Raw genomic sequence first — 25,233 nt, 5'->3', positions numbered from 1 at the left:
ACTAGATATTAGCTAATAATTACTCAGCTTGATTTTTACCAACAATCTTTTTGAAGTTTTGCTTTCTTTGTCTAATAGTGAAAAATTCTTTTGGAAGAAAGCATAATCTGGTTCTAGCATACCTGTTCCAAGGAACATTACATCGTATTGACCATCTTCTGCAACAACATGATCCACCACGATCTGGGTCAGTCTGTAATCCACATTGATCCTCTTGAATGTTGGTCCTCCCGCAACTGGGTATACTGATTTAAACATCACAGGGTGCCGCTTGATGAAACTGATGACATCATCCGGAAAATCTCGGGTGGATTTAATCAGTGGATCATAGGTTTTGCTTGGACACTGAAAAGAAATGTGAAGAGGAGTAAAGACATTGTTCATGCACCTGAGGAATTTATACTTACTTATAATAAGGTTTTTAAGACTTACCATTGATAATATTAAAGGAATGGTCAACAGGATCAATATAGAATCACATGCCCTTGTAAATAAAAGCAGTTTACCTTGAATATATTTAAATCCAGTTTTCTCTCTCAAAAATACTTTAATTATTAAAATGGAATATTATTCAGCCATAAAAAAGGAACGGAAGTTTGTCATTTGAGACAACAAGGATGGACCCAGGGGGCATTATGCTATGTGAGATGAGGCAGACAGAGAAAGGTAAATACTGTATGACCTCACTTACATGTGGCATCTTAAAAACAAAAACACCAAATTGATAGATACAAAAAACAGATTGGTGCTTACCAGAAGCAGGGAGTGGGAGGATTGGCAAAATGGGTGAAGGGGGTCAAAAGGTACAAATTTCCAGTTTTAAAATAATCACATCATGGGAATATAGTGGATAGAATGGTGACTAGAGTTAATAACACTGTATTGCATATTTGAAAGTTGCTAAGAGAATATACTTAAAAGTTCTCATCACAAGAAAAAGAATTTTGTAACTATGTATGGTGATGTATGTTAACTGGACTTATTGCATGTTTTTCAAGATATACAAATATCAAATCATCACTTTGCACATCTGAAACTAGTATGTCAATTATACCTCAATTCAAAATTGTATATATTTTAAGTCCTTTATCTATGCCTATTTGGGATTTTGCTTTTGAAATACTCTTTTCAGTTACACTAGCACGAGTGAAAATTTATAATTTCAATTCCAAGGCAATTATCTTTCCTTCCAAAAATTCTGACCTCAGAAAGCTGACTATAAAACCCCATGCTACATGTTTCTGTTGTCTTTTGAACTGTTCTCTTCTTGAATTAACTTTGCATCCCAAAAGACAGCTGTCTCTGTTTGTTGGCAGGTGAAATGGCTAATGGTCATCAAAGAGAACCTAGTAAAACAGATTACCCTTGCTTATTCAGGCTTCCCAAGTTTCTCAAAAACTTTCTAAGTTATACATATTTTTCTATATTTTCTAAAGTTCCCACAGTGAATTTGTTAGGAAGATTACTGTTTCCTAAGAAGATACATGAAATTTGAGTTGAAATAATTATGAAGAAAGTGATCTATAAACATGGGAATATATGAAAAACCATTATTTTCAATTTCTTTTCATTCATTTATGATTGCAGTTTTAAATTAACCCATGATTATTAAAAATTAAATGGAACAAATCACCACATCATAAAAATTACTTATAAAAGAGCTTTAATAGTTTTACACTGTAATTAGTTTTTTTTATAACTGGTGTGAAAATTATGCTGTGAACAATTCAACAGCTCTTTCCCTGAAGGATCTGTGCAGAAACCATTCAGGGAATTTTTCACTTCTGTCTGAAATTGCCTCTCGTGTGCTTTTTGTGTTCACCAATTCAATAGTTAGCATACCCTGCCCCCTGGTGGTAAAACACAAAAGTTCAAACTAGTACAAATTAAATAAATTTGATGTGCCTTTATCCAAAGAACATGAATACGAAGAGAATTCTTTCATAATTTGATTTTTTTACCAAATATTTAACCTTCCACATACCAAACCTATTTTATTATTTCAAAATATTATAATTCAGAATGTTAATTCAGAACAATTCTGTCATCACATTTGAATTCTTAATGGACTAATACATTTTTGTGGAATGGAAAACTTTGGCTCTATGTTGCAGGTGTAGAGAAGAAAATGAGTGACATTAAGGAAAGTCTATAAGAAAGCTCTGCTTTCTCCCTGCTTTCATATTTAGACAAGTTGGAAACATAATCTCCCCTGAACTGAGCCATTTATACCAGGCTCTAACTGGAATTTTGTCAAGGCTTCAAACTATACTTCTCAGATCCTTGAACTCAAGAGGATCATTCTCAGGGAATTAAATATACTGGAATTAGTCACAATATATGACCCTGAGATCCAATTTTATAGGAATAAAATCATAATGGGTCACTAAATTAGAAGAAATCTCAAAGAAGTTGTACTAAAAACTGTTAATGATTTTCCATTTGTAATTTGAGAATATTTCTATCTTTTACAGAAATCTCACATGTCTGGTCTTAAAAAAAACTAAGCTTTTCCTGATATCTATTTATTTGTCCCAGGTCTGCACCAAAGAGGTACAGAATATTAGCCATTTGGTAATTACTTAGCATATTCTTAACTGGCTGCTGGTCTAAAGATCTAAGTGTCTTTAGTCATTGTTTCTAGCACTTCGCCTCCAGCCAAGTGGAATCTGTCAACTCGATAATGGAAGGAACCCTATATTAAAATGGATTAAGCTACAACTCAAAAGGATGTGGAGCTCAAATGATACAAAGCTCTTGCCCAATTACAGGCTGCACGTTTGATGCTCCGTCAAAGGCGACTCATAGTGGGTTTATGGCTTATACTGCCTGAGGTACAATCTGGTTGGTCTATCATTTAAATCAAAGCAAAAGCATGATTTTGCTTGCATTACATTTTTGAAATAGCCCTCCAGTTTAAGAAAATTTTTTTTCTTTTGACTTTGCAGCTCTAGTTATGCAAGTAACCAATTTCCAAAAGAAATATCATGACATTCAAGCCACAGTTTTTGATACCAAAGTTTTCAATAATTAGGAATTTTAATATGAGTAAAGTATAGAGGAATGAAGACATGAACAATTTAACAAAGAAGCAAACATGACCATTTTCCTCCTTGCTCACCTCTGACAAGAAGGGTGAAGGGTAATAAAATCTAAGGAAAAAAGAAGAGAAGGAAAACCTGGTTTCTATTGACTATTATAAAATGATCTTTGGAAATGTATTTTTTTGTATGGCAGCTTTTCCATCTGGCATGCTGCCAGTGTTTGGATAAGATCTTTATCCTTTAGGTTGCTGTGCATGATCTCTGAGGTCCGCGTCTCCACTCTGCTTTCACAAACGAAAGTGATTTGGTAGAGTTGCTCCCTGAGGTTTAAGATAGTACCGTTTGAACTAAATATTGTTATTTTAGCACACTGAAAACAGTAGAATTTCCTTTGATTTCATACAGCTGTGTAGCACACAGATCTAAAAATAACGAGATGCCAAGCAACCTAAGCAGGTAAGACAGTAAAGAAGGAAAGAAAAATCCCATAAAGGAAAAAGAAAGTGTGGGCAAGGGGTGCCTCGGTGGCTCCGTCATGTGAGCATCTGACTCTTGGTTTCAGCTCAGGTTACCATCTCAGGGTCGAGAGATCGAGGCCTGCGTTGGGCTCTGTACTCAGTGAGGAGTCTGCTTGAGGTTCACTCTCTCCTCCCTCTGCACCTCTCACCACTCGTGCTCTCTCTAAATAAAATCTTTAAAAAGAAGAAGTGTGGGAAAATGTACATGTGAAGTAAACGATCCTATTAGTTTCCTCCGAAAACCCTAGGAAATGTTCCTTTTGAAGCTCTACATCTCAGGTATTAAAAATGTCGTGAATTTTTGTCTGTATGTCCTCTTAATTTCTACCTAGTAACACAGTCCATCTGACTCTATGGTAGAGAATCATTTATTTGCGGCGCCAGCTTTCTTAACATTTGCCTGAGTTCTACCACTTCAGTTCCTGTAGGAAATAAATCAGGGAACTTATCCGTGTCTCCACCTACTGTGTTGAAAAACTCTTAAGATAGTTTAAATTTTGAGGAGGAAAGAAAAAATCTATACCAAAATTTGAAAATGTGAGTGTCTTGCTGGAAACAATAGCAGCACAAAAGTGTTCCAGAAAAGGGACCTGCCCAGGCACACCGTGAGAGGAAAGGGGGGAGCCCACCAGCAGCCAGCCCTGGTTCGGCACCTATCTTCCAGGGCTGGCTGCAGGCATGGCTGGCGCCGTGTGACTGTGTTATGCTTGGCAGATCTGCCTGTTTGTATAGTGCCTTTAGCAGTGCGGTGGGAAGCGATGGATAAGAGGAGAAAAATAGGTTTTATCCAATGAGGGAACTTTGCCCCTTGGAAAGGCACCAGACAGCTGTTAAAAGTTTTCTCCCCCTGCTGCTTCAGGCTGTTCTCTACAGGTTGCACCTTTCCTTTTAAACAAACCAGAGGGTTGACTCATGTGAGGGAAGAAAGACGTGGCACATGGGAAGACTAAACCAGGCTTTCATTTTCAGCAAGCTGAGAAAACTAAGCTGCATATGTAAAGGAAGTCTGATTTTTATTTATATATATATAAAAAAAAGGCGATTTCATAGATGCCATCCTATCCCCTTGCTGATTCATCTAAAAGTCAGTTTATAACACGGATGGGGAAAGATCCTGTATTTAATGTCAGAGGCAGAAAGGCCAGGGATGCAAATATACAGGTACATTTGTCTCTTTCTCTATTTTGTTTTTGCAATTAAAAACCAGCTTTATTGTTGTTATATCTGAACCTTGAATATTCTGCTATGTTTAAAAGGTTAAAAAAAAAATCTCAAGTTTCCTTTCTATTGTTCAGTGTCTAATAAAGCAATTATGTTTTCTAGCATTTGAAGAAATGAATTTCCTATCTGCAAATATCCATTCAAAATTTTATTTAGTACCAGCAAATGAATTTTAACCTCTGGACCTAAAAATGTAATAGTAAGCTCCCCAGCTTAAATGAAGGTTGGATTCTGTCTACCCTAACTGGGTAGTAATTTAAAGATGACAATTAAGCCAACAATTTTGGATCATTTACTTTCTAAGTTAAATAGTTTTAAGCTGAATTTAATCTTGCGAGACATTTAACAAAATATGGCTGTAGCTCTTTCTCTTTTTTAAAGTTTCCTTTCTTTTAGAGGAATTTCTATACGAGAAAAAGGAAAACACTATTGAACATAGTAAGTGGCTTGGGATTTGGACAACTTCATTTTAAAAGAGAATGTTGGCTCCATGGAAAAGAAAGCTGAACGCCGGCTGAAAAGAGTAATTGAGAAATGTTAGAAATCGGTTGCCTCTCAGGGTTTCAGAGAAACACAGCCTGTTTACAGTTAATGGAAAATGAGTGATGTTTTGTCATACGCCCTTGGTTAAGTGTAGTCAAAATTTGGGAACTTAGAGTCAGGAGGCCCAGATTGTACACCTGTCTCTGCTGCTCTCTTCTGGAATCAAAAAGCTGAAAGGATAGAATTAAAGATATCCCTGGTAATTTAGGGGTGGTGACAAAGTAACAGTTTGTTATCCAATAAGAGGAAGGCCACACAGTGAACAGATGTTGGGAAGAAAATAAAACTGTGAATTTAATATAATTGAGGCCTCTACAAGCTAGTGGTGCATAAAAGGAGATTTTCCCAAAGTTTCCCATAGATTTTTAATGAATTAGGAAAGCCTTACTTAAAACAAAACAAACGACAACAAAATGTTACCCATATCGCGCAGAGGCCTAAATGGGAAGCTAGTGTGAGATGCCGTGAGGGAATTCTTCCATTATTTTTCAGTCCCATTTGGTAAGACTATCACAGTCTAACACTATATAAACCAAAAGGGAGTTTAGGATACTATTTTTTAATTAAATTTTTAATTTTAATTCCAGTATAGTTAACATACAGTGTTATATTAGTTTCAGGTGTACAATATAGTGATTCAACAATTCTATAACTTACTCAGTGTTCATCATGGTAAGTGTGCTCTTAATTCGCATCACCTATTTCACCCATTCCCCTACCCACCCTCTGGTAACCATCTGTTTGTTCTCTACAGTTAAGAGTCTGTTTTTTAATTTATTTCTATCTTTTTTTCCTTTGTTCATTTGTTTTGTTTCTTAAATTCCACATAGGGGTGAAATCATATGGTATGTCTTTCTCTGATTTATTCTGCTTAGCATTATACTCTGTAGCTCCATCCATGTGTTGTAAATGGAAAGATTTCATTCTTTATTATGGCTGAATAATATTCCATTGTTTGTATGTATGTGTGTGTATATATATATATATAAAATGGAAGCACCCCAAGTGTCCATCAATAGATGAACGGATAAAGAAGATATGTGTATATATATGAATATATATACATATACATATATATATATATATATATATACATATCTTCTTAGCCCAGGTGGATATGCCAGGACCCATGATTGGTCCGTGGCAGCATATTTGATAAGACAGTGTTTCCAGCGGACCTGGAATCAAAAGAACTTTGTAACTTTTCAATGTCTTTTATAGTGTTAGAAAGTTTAATAATTTGGTGGAAATAAATAAGGACTGTTATACATATCCACACTCACTCACCTGGTGAGTGTAGGAGATTTTATCTGATAGCAGAGAAGAGAGACAATAAGGGGCATTGGGGTGGGAAACGTTTAAGCTTTACCTTTGATTTACTCTAGAGAAAAGCCCATATGAGGAGTTGTACACGATGGGGTTTCTTGTTCAGACAAAGATTTGAAATATTATAGAAAGGGAGAGATTTCATTATTTTACATTTGGTGGTGGTAGTTGAAAAATTACTTGACATTAAAACAATGTTAATGTTGACATTTTGTAGTGGGTTGGTTAAATGAAATAGCTAGTTGATTAATCCATGGATAAAAGGAAAAAAAGACGTTAAATTTTTCTAAAGATCTAAATTCCTAAAATAGAATTGAAGAGGGGGGAGATGTTTACTCAGGGATTATTTGAGATTTAACAATTCTTAGTCAAGTTTTTACAGGCTATGAGGGCCAATAAATAGGAACAAGGAGGTTAGCTTAGTTGATTTGATATTTCATTTGACTTAAATGCATCCATAGTATAATCAAATTATGGAATTAAAAGAGTGCCATAACAACCCCTTTTTGCTCCCTACCAAAGAATGGAAACTTAGTTGGGAAAATCATGTGTAAATTTCGATCTTTGAAAGTAAAGCTAAAACATTTTATAGTAAAAGCAGTAAGTATTTAGGGGGAAATGGAATTTAAAAATGAAGTTCATTTTACAAAATTAGAGGTTTAGAAGTTGTCAAAAACTGTGGCAAAATGATTTGAGAATAGTGAAACAGACATTCTTAAATATTTGAACTTCAAAAACAAGTCCTTTCCACATTTTGGCTACTGTCAATAGTGCTGCAATGAACATGGGAATGCTAATCTCTTTTCAAGACCCCGATTTCAGTTCGTTTGGATAAATTTCCAGAAGTGAGATTGCCGGATCATACGCCAGTTCTGTTTTTCATATTTTGAGTACCCTTCATACTGTAGGTGGAAACACTCTAAAGGTCCATCAACTGATGAATGGGTTAAAAAAATGTAATATATACACACAAAAGAATATTATTCAATCTTAAAAAGGAGATCCTTCAATATGTGCCGTGTAGATGAATTTAGAGCACATTTTGATAAGTGAAGTAAGTTAGTCCAGAAGGTAAAAAAAAAAAACCCTGCATACTTCCGTTTACATACATAGTCAAACTCATAAAAGCAAAGGATAAAACTGGTTGCCTGGGGCTGCAGGGAGTAGAAAGTGGGACGTCACTCATGAATACGTATACTATTTCAGTTACTCAACATGAATAAGTTCCAGAGATCTGTTGCACAACATTATCTACAGGCTACTTAAAAATCTGTTCAAAGTATAGATCTCACAGTAACTGTTCTTACCACAATAAAAAAAATTTTTAAGTACTCTCTTCTCACCTTTTTTGATAAGGGAATGATTTACAAACTGAAACTCACTTTCAAGTAAACATTTGTTAACATTTTACGCTCCGGCATAGATTATAAAATTCCTCATCAACAGAGAATAAAACTACCAAGTAAATCTTTTACAATAAATCAGATATCAAAAACGAAATTTTCTGCCTTTAAAAATCTTCCTGATTCTGAGTTTTCAAGCAGGCTGCTACTGTTGACCTGACCTCAGTTTGGTTTCCATTTCTGACCTGTGCCGTTCATTGTGGATTCTTCCATATTTTATTTCATGTGGAACTTACTGTCAAGGCCTAAAATTCAATAATGACTGAAAAAGTCCATCTGAACAAAACACAATTTGTTCAGGGATTCAGTTTGGACACCAGAGGGCAGGAGAATCCCTGGAAGTGAAGGAATGGATCCTTGTCGTTGGGGAGTTTCCAGGCTGGCTGACGTTGTAATGATGTAATGCTAAGGCCAGGAGTTTAGGTGAGACTTTTTGTCACAGGAAGTACAGAACTCTGTCAAAACTAGAAAACAAAAGTGGCACATGGAGAGTCGTAGTGTTTATCTCGCTCGGTGATAATGTCAGCAGAAGGCCCAGTGGGAGCACAACTTAAGAAGCAACCTTGATGAGAACGTGAGTGGGAAATGTAAATGCAAAGGAGGTTTTTAAAATAATCTATTTTAAAAATTTTAAGTTCAGTATAAAATGGTGTTCAGTGGAGATTCGGACATCTAGTAGAAAGCAAATTAAAGTAAGATGTGTGCCCCAGAATTACAAGAAAAGAAATGACAAGCACAAGAAGGTTTCAAAACTGCATTATTATTTGTGCAGAGAACAGATCAACCCCTGGGGAAACAATGTGGGGTTCTGTTTGGTTATTCACTTTGATCTCATTGAAGGTAGAGTGGTGCAGAGATTTAAGAGCATTTGATTTGGAGTCAAGTAGAGTTAAATTTAATCCGTGTCTTACCACTTCAGAACAACAAGAAAGAACCCTACCTTTAACCAAAAGTGTAAAGCAAAAATAAACAACTTCTGGTGGTAACTAGGATTGTCATTTTTATGTCTCTAAATTCTATAAAAAGGACATAATCTTCCTGATCAAAGAGAGTGCTGCTCTGCTGGAGTTTTTCTGGAGTCTCTTTCTGTCTCCATTAGCAATACTGGCCCAAGCTCGGGCTATGAATAAAAGTTTACAGATCTTTCTCGACTTACAGTGGGGTTATGTCCCAGTAGACCCATTCTAAGTTGAAAATATTGTAGGTCGAAAGTGCATTCACTACACCTAACTGGTCAACATGATAGCTTAGCCTAGCCAAACTTAACCATGCTAGGAACACTTACATTATTAGTCTATAGTTGGGCAAACTCCTCTAACACAAAGCCTGTTTTATAATAAACTGTTGAGTATCTCATGTAATGTATTGAATACTGTACTAAAGTGAAAAATACAATGATTTTAAGTGCATGGATTGTTTACCCTTGTGATGGTGTGGCCGACTAAGAGCTACAGCTTGGTACCCTGCCCAGCTTCACCAGATTCTCGTACTACATATAACTAGCCCAGGAAAAGATCAAATTCAAAATTCTAGGTACAGTTCCTACTGGCTATGTATTGCTTTCTCACCATCATAAAGTCAAAAAATCAGAAGTCAAAACTTCATCAGTTGGGGACCATCTCTAGTAACAAGGCATAATTATCAAACCTTAGCTACAGATTTGAATGTGCTTACACATGTAAAAAAAAATGGGAATTTCTTGAGAAATACTGATGTTTAGAAAGGATAAAGGGATAACTGTTAAATGACACTTTCTTATGCCTGATATTTTTCCTTTTCTAAATTTTTAAAAACAAAAAAAAGGCTAAGTATCCCTGTGATAGTGTGGATCCAGTCTATTCCCTGGATAATTTCAAACTCTAAGAAAATATGTACAGTGTAAACACTGTATATTTTGAGTACTAAGGAGCAAAAACTGGTGTGTTTACTGTGATGGGGCGCTTCTTTTCTCATTGATGAAAAACTCTCCTCACTGACTCTTATGCATGACTCTTGGTAGGGAAAGGTCACCTATTCACATTTCAGAGAAGTGGCTGTGTTCTTATGAGGAGAGTACTGTGACACGTGATTTGTCTTTTTTTTTTAAGATTTTATTTATTTATGAGAGAGAGAGAGGCAGCAGGGAGGAGCAAGGGACAAGCAGATTCCACACTGAGCACAGAGTCTGACGGACCGCTCAATCTCACAACCCTGAGATCATGACCTGAGCCAAAACCAAGAGTCAGATGCTTAACGGACTGTGACACCCAGGCACCCCGACACGTGATTCATCTTTAAGCCTCCCATGGCATTTCACAGCTCTTCAGGCAGGAGGAGGGAAATGGTGACAAGCCCCTCAGCGGCACCTCTAACCTACACTGTATTTGGAAAAAAGTAGGCAATCTGGATGCATTGGCATGTGATCATTTCATGATCAATTTCAATTTTTTAGTATAAGAATCAGCTACTACATATATGCATGTAAATTGTTTTCTGTAGGGGCGCCTGCACGGCTCAGCTGGTCAAGGGTCCCACTCTTGATTTTGGCTCAGGTCATGATCTCAGGGTCGTGAGATCGAGCCCTGCATGGAGCCTGCTTATGATTCTCTCCCTCTCCTTCTGCCCCTCCCCCCTCAAAAAAACCAATTTTCTGCAGTTAAAACGTAGATGGTTTCAGTCCCAAATTCTCCAGTAACGTCTAGATGACGGAAAATATTTTTTTTTAATGGCCTCAATGGTCATAGTATTTTTAAAAATAAACTCATGTAGAAGCAGCTCCAAATGTGATAGTCCATGATACTTAACCCCATAATCCTAGTATGGTGAAATTTCCCCAACTAGAGTTCCCTCTGAATTTTAACTATCCTCCTCAAAAAAGCCCCAAATATATATAATGTAAGTTGAAATTCTACGTATATTCATTATATATATATGTACACTACAGTTCAGTATACACATATAGAATACATATTCAGTAAAAGGTATTCTATCAAAGGGGAAAATAAACATAAATTAACATAAAATAATTTTAACATAGATAATAGTACAAAGACTAAAGGCTTGGATTCTGCTTGGACTCTGCTGCCAGAGTATCTGGATTTAAAACGCAGGTGCACCACTCACTAGCTTTGTGACCTTGGGCAATTTACTGCACCTCTCTGTGCCGGAGATTGCTCACCTGTAAAATGGCATTAATAACAATAGCACTTGCTTCTTAGAATCATTATGAAGCTAAGATTTGTAAAACCTTTAGAAGATTACCTGCACACCCTAACCTACACCTTACGTTACTGTTAAATAAATAAATAAGACAAGTAAGTACAACTTTGATGTTCAAAGAAAATAAAAAAGCGAATCCTGTAAAGAAGATGTGGTATATATACAATGGAATACTACTCAGTCATCAAAAAGAATGAAATCTTGCCATTCACAAGGACATGGATACAACTAGAGGGTATTTTGCTAAACGAAATAGGTCAATCAGAGAAAGACAAATACCATATGATTTCACTCATATGTGGAATTCAAGAAACAAAACAGATGAACAAAGGGGAGGGGAAGGAAAAATAAAATAAGATGAAAACAGAGAGGGAAGCAAACCATAAGAGACTCTTAACTATAGGAAACAAACTGAGGGTTGCTGGAGGGGAGGTGGGTGGGGGGATGGGGTAACTGGGTGATGTGCATTAAGGGCACTTAAGGTAATGAGGAGAAGGTGTTGTATACAACTGATGAATCACAAAATTCTACCTTTGAAACTAATAATACAGTATATGTTAATAAAATTGAATTTAAATTAAAAAATCTTTAAAAAGTGAATCCTGAAAATCATATTATTGGCAATTTTTTTTCCATGGAAGTGTGATCACCTTATAATCAGTCCAGAAAACATACTTGAAACATATTTCTATTGAGGAGTTACGAGAGGGAAAATAGACATTGTTGTAAAGTGTGTTTCCCACATTTAATTAGGTTATGTAACAGGAAGATGAAAAGAGAATTCAGAAAGCCTGGCTACCAACTGTTTCCTGTTTAAGAACAAACATATGAAAAGAAAAAAATCAGTAGAATTGGATGGATTAAGTTAATAATTTTTCTCAGACATTTTGATGATTACTTTAGACCTCCTGGTAGAAATATTCATATTGAAACTTAAGTGAAAAAAAAGGCGTTTATTAGGTCAATTAGCCCATCCTAAAATATTTAAATAACTTAAGCTGTTTTAATCACATCAACGAAAACAAAACAACACAAAAACTTTCTATTTAAAATGCAAATACAGATTTTACACAGCAAAGTGTTTTTTTTTTAACAGATGCAACATAATAAGGAAATAAATGAACCATTGTAACTGATGTAGTCATTGAAAAGTAGAAATGAGGACCTGAAGACTCTAGTTATATACAGAGCTGTACGTGGGAAATAAATATTTATTTGGCATTTTCATTTAACTTGGAATATTTGTCATTCTAGATATCAAATCATCTTGATGATTCTGTAGACTTACTGAAGATTGGCACTATATTTTCAGCAGAGCCTGCTCCTTATTATATAATCCATTGTTTCCTGTTAGTACTTAAAGCTCTTACTCAGAAGAAAAAAAAATGTCAAGTTCCAGGGAAGTATGGAAATGCTAATACATCACCGTGAATAAATAATAGGTATTTTAAAAACCACAGTATATGTTGCTGTGGTAAATAGCATAGTTTATTGTAATAGAATTAAGTAGAGGATATGGGCTTCAGAAAATAATTTGATTATGAAATTGGATACATACTGTGCCAGGTCGGGGATAAGGAATTCTTCCATCATACTGCACCCAACGATGGTCTGCACTTTCCTTATGAGCATATGGACCATTGAAAACTGCTCTGACGTCAGCCATGCTGTACACACAAACAGCTGAGCCTTTGAAGATGGAGCTGTAAAAAAGCAACATGATCCAATCACTCCCCGTACAACAGTCACTGTATACTTATTTATTGAGCACATATTATAACCAGGTGTGTGGACAAACTTGGGCAGCACATTCCATCCGATAGGTGCTGCAGACGAAATGTGTGGATGTCCTTAAGGAGCTTATAACCAAGTAATCCTGAAAAAGGTGTGATAGCAGTTACATTACAGATAATTACAGTAACAAGCGAAGCAAGCATGCAGATGGGTCCCCAGTACAGAGCTGTCTGGTAAGTTTTCAGAGAGTAGGTGGTGTCTACATTGACACCTGATGGATACATGGGAAATACCTAGAAAAACTGAAGGACAGAAGGAAATATGCAGAAAAGAGTATCAAATTTATATACCTGCTTTTGAATTTTATTTAAAGTTCTTACAGCATAGTGCCTTCTAAAGAACTTATAAAAAAGTTACATTACCTATTTTTTTATAGAGGAACACTTTAGGTATATAAATAATAAATATCTCATTTAGGTTTTCTTTTTTTTTTTTTTAAGATTTTATTTATTTATTTGACAGTGAGAGATAGCAAGAGTAGGAACACAAGCAGGGGGAGTGGGAGAGAGAGAAGCAGGCTTCTCACTGAGCAGGGAGCGTGATGTGGGGCTCGATCCCAGGACCCTGGGATCATGACCTAAGCTGAAGGCAGACGCTTAACAACTGAGCCACCCAGGCACCCCTCATTTAGGTTTTCTTAAAGTGAGTGAATGTCCATAAACATTGGCTATTAATAATTTCCTCAATTTTTATTAACTCAAAAAAAATGTTGAAATTCTTTTGTGCTTCTCCCCAAATTTTCGAATTTCTTCTTGAATTTATGTATGTAACCTATGTGATACTTAAAATTAATCTTAATTACACAGGACTGGAGGACACATAATCAAGAAGCAGAAAAGTGCCATGGGAATTTCACAAGTTTTTGCAAATTAGTGGTGAAAACTGTTAACACTATCATCAGATGTTTCATTTTTTTTTATTTCTGGAAAATAAAAGACATTTTCTCTGCATCTAAAATTTTCAGTGATTTTTGTTCATAAAAACGAGATCACCCTTTATGATCTAAGAGACATATCATCTCAGCACTACACAAGTGAGCCAAGGATTCTCTAGCATGGGAAACTGAATCATTAATATTCTTGGAATGAGGGGAGCCTGGGTGGCACAGTCAGTTGGGTCTGCCTTAGGCTCAAGTCATGGTCCCAGAGTCCCGGCGTCCCAGGATCCAGCCCCACATCGAGCTCCCTGCTCAGCGGGGAGTCTGCTTCTCACCCTGCTCTCTTGCTCTCTCTCACTTTCTCTCTCAAATAAATAAATAAAATCTTAAAAAAATATAATCTTGGAATGACATTAATGGGAAGCAACGGGAGCTGATGACAAACAGGCAGCTGGAAGAAAACTCTGCTAAGAAGGGAGGTGATGCCCCCATTAAAGATCACATCCTCTGCCTAGGATATTTTAAAGGAATGATACATCACGCTTTATGGTGTTTCTATTGTTGCAGATTAATCACATCTTCTTATTGGACAAAGGATGTGACACTGCTTCCCAGTATTACCTCAGTCCTTGGGGCGGCATTAAAAATAGAATAATAAAGTACACCAAGAGCAAAGAGTTGACTTGTAACTTCACACTCTGGGTGGGCAGAGTACTTAGTAGGAGAAAAAAACATAACTATCTTGGGGCTGTATTTCCCTGGCACATGTCTATGCCTTGTGTTGGAACACACAGTGACTTCAAAGACAGTTCTGTGAATGGAAAGATGCCAAGTGAACTAGCTCTGAGACTTAACTTGAGTAACTACAGGCACTTGCTTTTCTTGCATCTTTTTAGTTAAGATATAAATTACCCGAAAAATGGGGTCCAAATAGCAGCATTCTTAGGGTATCTTCTTTATTTTCACTGTAAATATTCACATTCTCTATCTTACAATGAACCAAGGAGCATTTTGTTTTCTGATATCGTCCGAACCACACTATTGGTACAAGGTGTAAGGTGAACTGAATGAAGGTAATGCCACATAAAAGAAATTATAATTTGCCTACAGATTAATGATTTATTCAAAAGGAGGCAGTAAGACCATTTCTCTAATAGCAATACCAATACTGCCAATTCTTCCAATACTAATATCAATATAAACAACGGTGATAGCAGAGCTGTGGAAAAAGTAAAAAAGGAGTTCAAAGAAGGTGTTGCAGGGAGTAATATGTAACAGGAATAAAGCTGTCCCATGTTCAAATGTAAGTTTCTGAATTAAACGAAATTAATATTAGATAAAATTATGTAAGGTCCATATATTCTTTGAGAAAGCTTCATAGATGATAGGACAACTTTTAAGGAAGTCACGGAGTCTCGGTGACAAGTACAGGACAGTATTACACAGAATGAAGACAAAAACACAGGGGTGAAAATTAAGAAAACACCTTTGGTTCTAGTCCCATTTTTACTACAACTTGGCCCATCTTCTTGGCGCAAGTCATACAAACCTCCTTTTGCCTAAGTTAGCAGACAATAATGATATGCTGGTAACAGCCAAACTCCCATCTTTGTAGGGTAACGGAAGGGTATCTAAGATTGTACATGATGACACTTCAGAAGTCAAGAGTGTCGCATCTTATGACTGCAACCTAAGCAATGACTAAGGCATGTATTTCTTTCATACTACTTCTATGTCATGCAGCTTAATCTATTTATTATGGTGAGTATATGCATACACCTTTGCATCCTGTAACTTTAGTCTGGGAATTTAACTCACAGAAGTACTTGCTTACTTGCTTACACAGAGAAATGGCCATATGTACAAGGTTAGTCGCTGAAGCATTATGCGTACCACCGAAGACCTGGAAACAATGGAGATGTTATGTATAGGAAACTGGCTAAATGAATTGTGGTAATTGATATAGGAGTACTCTGCTGGCATAAAAAGAACAAAGGACATTTTATGTCTTGATATTAAAAGAGTTCTAGGAAACACTTTGTGAAAAAATAAAATGAAAAACGGGTATTTTTTTTCACACAAAAGGAAGGGACAAAAAAACAAATATTTCTTCTATAGAAGAATTACAAGTGTTGTTTTTGTTTTGTTTTGTTTTGTTTGTTTTTTAACTTACCTGGTTGTGGTAAAGACTCCATAGACTACAGGATTTCTTTCATCTCTTGTGGAGAGTAAGTAAATATCCTCTATTAATGGGAAAAAAATAACAATTCAATATATTTTTATATTTCAGTATTACATATTTGCCTTTTCTTTAAGAAATACAGTAGTTCTGAGACGCTAATAATATATAAAATTAACAGTGAAAGTCGTTAATTATGACATAAGAAATTAAGGATAAAAGACTGGTTTTCTCACGAGTCATGTGACACTGAACTGGATATCTAACCTTTCAGGTGTCTACTTCAATCACCTGTAAATGGGATGATTCACTTGATAATCTCCATGACTATTTCCAGTCAGAGGTATGTGATTTCTTACAGAATAGAAATTAAAAACATAGGGTGTTTTTACCTTCCAATGTAAAAAAAGTCTTGTCCTACAATTGTGTCAACTTACTAATAATTCAATTATCTATTTGCTAACAATATAAAAATAGCTACACAATTAATTACTTGTGCAGTATTACTTGTGTAACTTGCTCAGTATTTTGTAACTACTTGAGCAGTATTGACACCAAAGTATGTGTAAATAATATTCATTAAAAGATTATTTAAGATGTGAGCATGCTTATATACAACATGAGGAATCACCCATGAATATTGAATATATACTTTAAATACCGTATGGCAAAATCATTCAATGATAAAATCATTTTTACATTGCAAGGCAAAAACAAATTCGAAAGATAAGATTTGATGATGCTAACTTCATATTTAACTGAAAAAATTCCTTCTAGAATTAGCTTTGAGGGGGTAAAGAGGGGAAATGAAAGAGAATAATCCGTCTAACACTTTTCTGAGTATTCTTTTTCTTAACAAGTCGGAGGGAGCGAGTTCACCCAATCTCTCGTGCTCTCCAGCAGAGGGCAGTCTCAGAATAAAGAACCCAAGTTCTTGCTACCTATAGACAGTTACGCATGTTTAGAGTTAATTTCCAATTTGCATACTTTGTTTAGAATTTGGGAGAAATTTTTTGAAAGATAATTGTCAAATTATTGGAAATTTGTTATAATGGATAAGACGCTGTCATATAAAATTCATATTCACCTCTTACATCAATTAGACACATTGTTGCACATGATTTGACTTACGTTAATTTTGTTTCAATAATTAAAACAATGGTAAAACTTAAAAAAAAAGTAAAAGGCCACATGGAGAGTGGATGGGTTCTTGCTAGTAGCTTTTTGTCTCTTGCTGCAGCTTTGTTTCCTCATAACTATGAGGATGCTTACAAAGAGACGAATTGCTTCATTACAATGTGCTCTGAAACCTAGAGCACCATGTTCTTTGTGTGTGTGAATTTAGTAATAACACTCCTGCAAGCTGTCCTGGGTATACTGGGGGCTAAAATAAAACAAATGCTGAATTTATTAGGCAGTAAGTAATTTTTAAGAAAAAAAGGAGCATGCGACTTACGAAGCTCATCAAAATGAGTATCTGCCCCATCATTTCCAGGAATGGAGCAAATCAATCTGGCTTTAAGAAAAGTCGTCCATTTGTTTATCAGGCTGCGTTGTCCTCCTACATCATTCTGGAAAAAAAAAAAAAAAAGGAAAATAACAAAGATACAGATTTAACGCAATTGTTTACAAAGACAGGAAACCTACATGTTTAAGGCCTTGAACTTTCAAATAAGGGAAAAGGCAGTTTGGTCCCTTAAGATTACATGCTTTTCTAATGCTTGAATGAACGCAACGTCTACAACATGGCTCTACTTACTGAGTAGATGCAGGCAGGGCTATCCAGTAAATGAGTGAGGCCTGGAATCAAATCTCACCTCTGTCACTTTTTTTTTTTTTAAAGATTTTATTTATTTATTTGAGAGAGAGAATGAGAGACAGAGAGCACGAGAGGGTAGAGGGTCAGACGGAGAAGCAGACCCCCCGCCGAGCAGGGAGCCAGATGCGGGACTCGATCCAGGGACTCCAGGATCATGACCTGAGCCGAAGGCAGTCGCTTAACCAACTGAGCCACCCAGGTGCCCAACACCTCTGTCACTTTTTGCTCCATGGCCTACAAAAGGCTATTTAACTCTCCAAGTCCCTGTTTCCTCATTGAAAAAAATACGACTAATGCCTTGAAATTGATTATTTTGATAATTAAATGGAAAAATTTGTGTGCAGTGCTTAGCACAGGGGCAGACAACTTACGTTCAATAAATACTAGCACTGACTTGTATATTATACACATGATGAAGATCGTGATTTACAGCCTTTAGAAATATGCTATAGACTTAAAAAAAAAGTCTTTTTCCAAAATTAGTGCCCTACTAATTAAGCATTAAGGCAACATAAACATACATATAAAACCAATCTTGTTTTAAATGCTAATTGATGTTTTTCCATACTTTATTTTACTCTGAAATATTTCACTAAAATGTTCTTTAGACACTTACCAAACACAGGCATTTAAATCAATTCAGTAAAATAAATTCAAAAACTCACCGTAAAAAGATCTGTTTCTTATTTTTAATTTAATATGTCCCTGTGAATACTAAATTCATACAATTTGTTATCTGACTGGACTAGATCAGCTACGTTTGTAATAAGTAAGATGAGATTGTTTCATGGCATAAATACTGTAAGTACTTAAACCAAAATTTCAAAAATTACTTTTGGAGTTACTATTTCCATTAATGTACTTACATCTAAATGTAAATTATATGAAAATTTTTATCCTTCATGCAATCTATGTTTTATAAAATTAAAAAAGAGTTCACTATCAAATACTAACTCTGAATATTTAGGAACTGTATTCCCTGTGCTTCTTTTATCTCTGAAAATTAAATGAAATTAGAGAAAAGTATCTAAATGACTTCTCCAAACAGGGGAATTCAAAGTCAGAGAAATAGCTGCTATTCTTCAAGAAAGGGGGGAGGAAGAAAGGGAAGGGGATGCAAGACAGAGATCCCTTTGAGTATTATCTTGAGTGATATGGAAACCCAAATTCCAGATGATATAATCTTAGTAACAGAGCAAAATCTCAGAAGGCTATAGATTTGTAGGAAAGCTCAGAAGGCAATGAGGTCCCTGAGACCAGGGACTGGAGCCATCTTTATAGCCTTAGCACCTAGCACCAGGGGAGTACCAGGGCACCCAGAGTGATGAATCCCATTTTATTTTGCTTTGCTTAAAGATTTATTTATTTATTTGAGAGACAGAGAGAGAGCATTGAGGGCAGGGACAGAGGGAGAGGGAGAGAGAGAGTCTCAAGCAGACTCCCCGCTGAGCACGGACCCAGACGCAGGGCTCGATGCCACGACCCTGAGATCATGACCTGAGTCAAAATCAAGAGTCGGATGCTTAAACAACTAAGCCACACAGGCACTGGTGAATCCCATTTTATATCCCCCTCTGCTAAACACGAGAATACTTTTCAGTAATAGCTCTGTATACATAAGTAATCATTTTTATTTTCTTGATTTGTTCTTTAGGTTTATAACAATGTAAAAAGAAAAAAAATTGAAATTTAAAGACATTTACATTCAATAAAATATTTCATATATGAACTAAAATTTGCACTTGAACAAAATATCACACCTCACAGTTTGCACTACATCTCGCTGTTTTAAATTTTAAATGATCCAAATCAATGTGCACTTAGTCTTGGAACACATGTGTAACTGAGTTCATGTGTGCTGGCAGATACAGAATATAAACTTCATGATAAGTACAGCAATTGTTTGGAAACTGGACCAACAAAAGACCTTTCTGGCAATAGTATTTTGACACTGATACTGTTTAGAATTGCTGACACATGGTGATAATACAAAGCAAAAAAACATTTAGTTGATTTTCCCATAATTTTTCATTCTTCCCAGAAAATGCACTCCCTATTCCTTTCATCCAACACCTACTGTATGTATGTCACTAATGCTCTGCTTATCAGGTGTTTAATTAGTACATTTTTGATTATTAGTAACTAAAAATACAAGATAAAATTGATAAATGCCCTTTGAAAGTATAGCTAAATGCCAAAGAATTTAAGTCTCCTCTGAAATGTCTTTGTAGTGGAAATAATGAGGACAGGCATTGCTGTAGAGTTAGATTCAATATTGTTCTTAAAACGAGAGGTGAGTTCAGACATGCAGAGATTGGAATACTCAGGAAATATTCTAGGTGCTAGAAATTAGGGGGAAAGGACAACAGGTGGAACACTTCAGAACATGTATGGAGAACCAGGACAAATTTGGTTTAGATGAAGACTGGGATAAATGAAAATAGTGGAGGAAAATGTTATAAAAGGAAATTTGAGTACAATCCAGGAAGGCTTTAATATCAGACCAAAGCATTTATATGTCATTTAGTAATACGTTATTTAGTATAAAGAATTACTACAAAGACGTGAAAGAAAATGAATACATGATATCTTTCATATACTAACCCTCTAGAAACAAATGTGTCTATAGTTGCTATAGAATTTATGTTTTGTATGTGGTGCTTCTATTGTTGCAGTATCATTGCTCAATAATAAAAATAATCAATATTTCAGCTAGCTATTGGATGATTAATGATGGCTGCAGCTGTGAAGACAGATTTGTCTAGACATGACCTTTATTTTTACTGCTAACATCCTCAGATCATTCAATAAATATAAATCCAGATGTTAATATGAATAGGCAAAAACACGGATACTTCCTTCTATTAATGATGAACTCTGTGCTAATGTTTAGTAGGATTCCAGTGAGAAAATATGTTATCTGGGATCACTCAGAAAGAAAGAGATTTTTAAATAAATTTAAAAATAAAAAGTAAGATATCTTCTCATCTTTCTCATGAACCCTGATTCACATATGTTTTCTTTTATATTATTATAGCAGAGCCTACTTGTACTAAGCCAAGCTCTAGTTAAAACCTTTCAATCTTAATGCACTCTTACATATTTATAATATTTAAAATTTTTCATTGCCCATATTCACATATTTTGAGTCAGCAATGAATACTAAAAATAATGTTGATTCAATATACATGAGGAACTACATCAGCTATTGTGAATTTAATGCCAGGAACTATGTTTGGTTTACTGCTTTACTCCTAGCAGTGTAGGTGCTTAAATTATTTTGTGAATTGAATAAACAGATATATCAAATATTTGCTCCACGACATTCCTTTAACAGGTGTATACATCACTACTTCATAAAAATTAGCAATCACATTCCCTTTTAAACATTTTATGAGAAAAAATAACAATAAATGTCCCTTTTCAAACAGCATCCCCCTTTCTATTTGTGATTATCATCCATATTCAAGACAAACCATGAAACAATTCTAACTATTCTACTAGGTTCAAATTTGTTGGACAGGAAAGAGACTTACACTGTAGTCTGCGCATATATATATATGTAATATATATATATTAACCTGACAAATAGAAATTAGAATCCTTTGAACAAAAGAATCCTTAAATGTTCTTGCGAATCCATCAAGCAGCCTTTCCTGGCCCCTCAAAGAATAAAAAGATAAAAAACAAGCAAAAAAAAAAAAAAAAAATCCAGGTCAAAGATGAAAGCCACCTGCTGTCAGCAGGGAAAAGAGTATAATTTCTGGGATAATGGTTCTCAGGGATGGATTATAAGCATTTAATGACTGGATAGTAACTCTTACAGACATCCAGAAGCATGACCTGGCCTGGCAAAGTTCAATTCACAAGAAGTTGTATTTCTCCTGTAGGTAAGTGTCAGTTGACTGACTGTTGACTGGCTCTCAGTCCCTGGATTTGTTTGCAAATCCACAAAATCCCCCCTGAGAACTTTAAGCCCAGAGGAGGGCTGAAAGGGAGATAACCATATTTGTACTAAATTGTCACCTCCTTGCTTATTTTTGTGAAGTTCTAAGGAACACAACTATCTCACTAACACAATAGATTTATTATTGAGATGTCAGAATCAGCAGCTTTTAGTCACCGGTCACTTCTATGCCTCCACTCTATCACAGCTTCTTTGTGGTCAGATTGCCAAAAGCCTTGACATTCTCTACACAAAGAAGCAGATGAAAGTAACAAAGAAATTAAATGTAAATAAGCCAGACTGTGTGGGTTCCATCTGGGTGGTGAACGCACAGGATGACTGTTCTTTTATTCTCTGTAGCTTTGTATATGTTTGTGATAGTTCTTAAATTTTAAAAACAGAAAAGACAAAAGACGAAACAAAGCACAATTTAGAATCTTTCAGCAGCTTTAAAATAAACTCTCTCTGAGTCACATGGTTGAGTGATGGCTGCATATTATGAAATAGTATGATTTCCACTCATAGGCTTCTAATGGGTAGATGAGTCGGAAGGTAGGTTAATGGGGATTCCATTTTGCTTCTACTGTCCCAGCAGATTCAAGTCCTTATAAATCTTACATAGACATGTAGAGTAGCTACAAACTGTCACACATGAACTTTTATTGATTATGTCTTTTGACCTTTGGGTCACTATGCTGGATTCATCTGCTAAACACAATTTTATCTGTACACATCGTCCTCTTCGAGGATCTCTTAGCACTTCATAAATACGGTCCTTTTCACCTATATCTTGGGAAACAGAAGCTCTTGGAAAATATAAGAATTGACTTTCAGCTCCTATGCTCTTAACGCCTGAAGACTTGATAAATCAACAAATCACCAAGACATCTTTGAACATGTTGTATTCCATTGAAATATGGATTTAAGTTTAAGGTGAAAGACACCAGGCTTTTTGAATCAACAAACACTGAAGAATGACACATCTTAAGCACTTAGAAAAAAGAAAAAGAAAAAAAAAAAGGTTTGATGCAGGAGTCAGACTGGTTCATAAATTCTTCTTTGCTTAAAATTAGTTCTCTTGCCTAATGCTATTCTGCATCCTCATGCAGGCAAAAGAATGGAATTCCCTGAAACACTGTGAAAACTATCATCTGTGCATCTTTTATGCATACTTCTCCCCAGTTCTAGCCATTAATGACATTTAACCTCAGAGATTTTAGTTTGAATTAATACAACCTACTTCTTTTGAACTGTAATCTAAACACTACAGTATTGTAAACCAATAAACATATTTTTTTCCATAACTGAAACTGAGGTAAACACACAGGCTTCTCATTGACCCTTTTTACACAGTCAGTGTAAGATTAGGGCAATTTAATACTTTGGCGTTTTCAATGTAATGCCTGTTGTATTTCAATACATCATTCATATTCTTTATCTGATCTGTCATTTATGGTAACAGCTGTCCCTTGTGGGTTTTAAACAGTCTCGTGCTGAGATATGCCTCTGAATCGCTGAAGACCCATTACACGAGGAAATGCTGGAGATAGGACCCCAGCAACTGACCTTTCAGAGCAACTGTCCAACGTACTTCTCCCTGTGCTGCCTCAAGCTTCACACAGTTATTTCTAGGGATGGATTTTAGAATCTTTGTAAACTTAATACTGATGGTCTGTATGGGGCTGTATAAGCAAATAAAAATGATAAGGATAATCCAAACACAGAATGGCCTATTTAGAAGCTGGAAACTATGATCATGATGTGATAGAAACAAAAAATAAAATCTGGAATAAGAAGTTCCAAGAGCCTCACTAGGAAAGCATGCCATATACACTAAAATACAGTGTTATACTGAGAGCAAGAGCTTAAATGGGGACATTTTGAATACATTAAATAAACTAATGGAAGACAGTGAAGTTACATGGACTGAATCAAATGAGAGAACTATGTCGTTGTGCTTTCCATTTTAGCCTGGATCTTCCTTTGCAATGTGTTGTAATCATGTTTCATCTAACTGTTTCATTGAGATGAAAAAAAAAATAGTAATAAGGTTATGACCACTAAGAAATAAAAACAAAATAAGAAAATAAGGAGTCTTCTACTTCATCTACAAATAATCTTGAAGTCCCTTAATGGTAAAAGAAACAAAACTATGCAAACTCAAACATCTCAGACAAAGGGGAGAGGAGAACAAAATAAACAGAAAAACTTGTGTGGCAGGTGTTAGGCACAGTGATTTTTAAGGGATCTATTCTGAAGAGGCTTTCAAGACAACCAATATTTTTTTTTTCCTAAAAGGGACTCTCACGTTAGAGATGACTGTTTTCGATTTGCTATTGGAGAATCAAAATGGATAACATGTTTTTCTAACTACTCCAAAAACTTGTAAAAATTACTGGAAACACAGGACCTGATAATACACTATACTAAAAAGTTCAGTTTCTAAGATTTAATAGGTTAAAATTAGGTAAATCTAGGCATGGTAAGCAGTTTTTGTTTTGTTTTGTTTTTGTTTTTCAGGTAGGATCAGAGCTCAGTAAATTAAAAAAAAAAAAAGAAAGAAAAAAGCTACAGCCAACAGTGTAAATCCTTGCTTAGGAATTTCGGACAGGAAAACAGATGGAAGTGAAGCAAAAGCACATCTGTAACTTGTGGCTCTAAATCTCTCATTTAGGTTGTGACACGTTGAAAGTAAGCAAAAAAACCCCCACAACTTGGGGGAGATCAATAAATACGGAAAGTGTCATCAGCCTAAAAACACAAATCTTCAAAGGCAGTAATTGTCCAAATAGGACCATATATCAAGGTAGACAATGCAAGTGGAATCGAGGCAAAGGACTATTAATTAGACCCCCAGGCGAGTTATGTGAAAGGACCATCCAAACGGAATTCCTGGCATGGACCAAAGGAAATACTGCAGAACAAAAAAGAGAACAGGCACAACCTACAGCTGGAATTCAGAGTCGGCTAGCCTAAGGAAGCTAATGGACAATGCGTCCAAAAATGAATAGAATCCAAAAGTAATGGGAAACAGCCTTGAGGCGAAAAGTTGCAAGCCAGCCTCCCTGAAGTGACCGGTAGTTCCACACTGTAACTTACAAGGGTGGGTCTTGAAGGGACACACACACACACACACACACACACACACACACACGTGTGTGGTAATAAACACCACACAGACATCAATAATAGTATCTGAAAGGGCTATTCAGAAGGTTTATTTCAGGCTGTCTCACCTGTTCTTTCAGTTAGCATTTATTACCTCGCCATGGAGATCTGTGTAATTTACCATTTATGAGAGCCGCCCGGGGTGTAAAGGTGTGCCATTTGGTGCTTGAAAATATTGACTGTACGACAGAATAAAG

The 25,233-nt window shown here is 35.7% G+C and overlaps 1 protein-coding gene across 1 annotated transcript in view; it reads right to left on the bottom strand.

Moving 5' to 3' along the window:
- Nucleotides 1–25,233, bottom strand: part of SEMA3D (semaphorin 3D) — a 180,760-nt gene that overhangs the window by 26,310 nt on the left and 129,217 nt on the right. The window contains exons 8-11 of the mRNA XM_081799702.1: nt 17,560–17,674; nt 16,098–16,167; nt 12,812–12,956; nt 123–345 (exon numbers count right to left, since the gene is read on the bottom strand). Coding sequence (XP_081655828.1) covers nt 123–345; nt 12,812–12,956; nt 16,098–16,167; nt 17,560–17,674 — 553 coding nt within the window. The remainder of the gene's footprint in view (nt 1–122; nt 346–12,811; nt 12,957–16,097; nt 16,168–17,559; nt 17,675–25,233) is intronic.

The sequence above is a fragment of the Leptonychotes weddellii genome, chromosome 12 (genome assembly GCF_054177405.1).
Source record: "Leptonychotes weddellii isolate Sample4059 chromosome 12, ASM5417740v2, whole genome shotgun sequence".
Classification (NCBI taxonomy): domain Eukaryota; kingdom Metazoa; phylum Chordata; class Mammalia; order Carnivora; family Phocidae; genus Leptonychotes; species Leptonychotes weddellii.
This window is presented reverse-complemented; position numbering and strand designations above follow the sequence as displayed.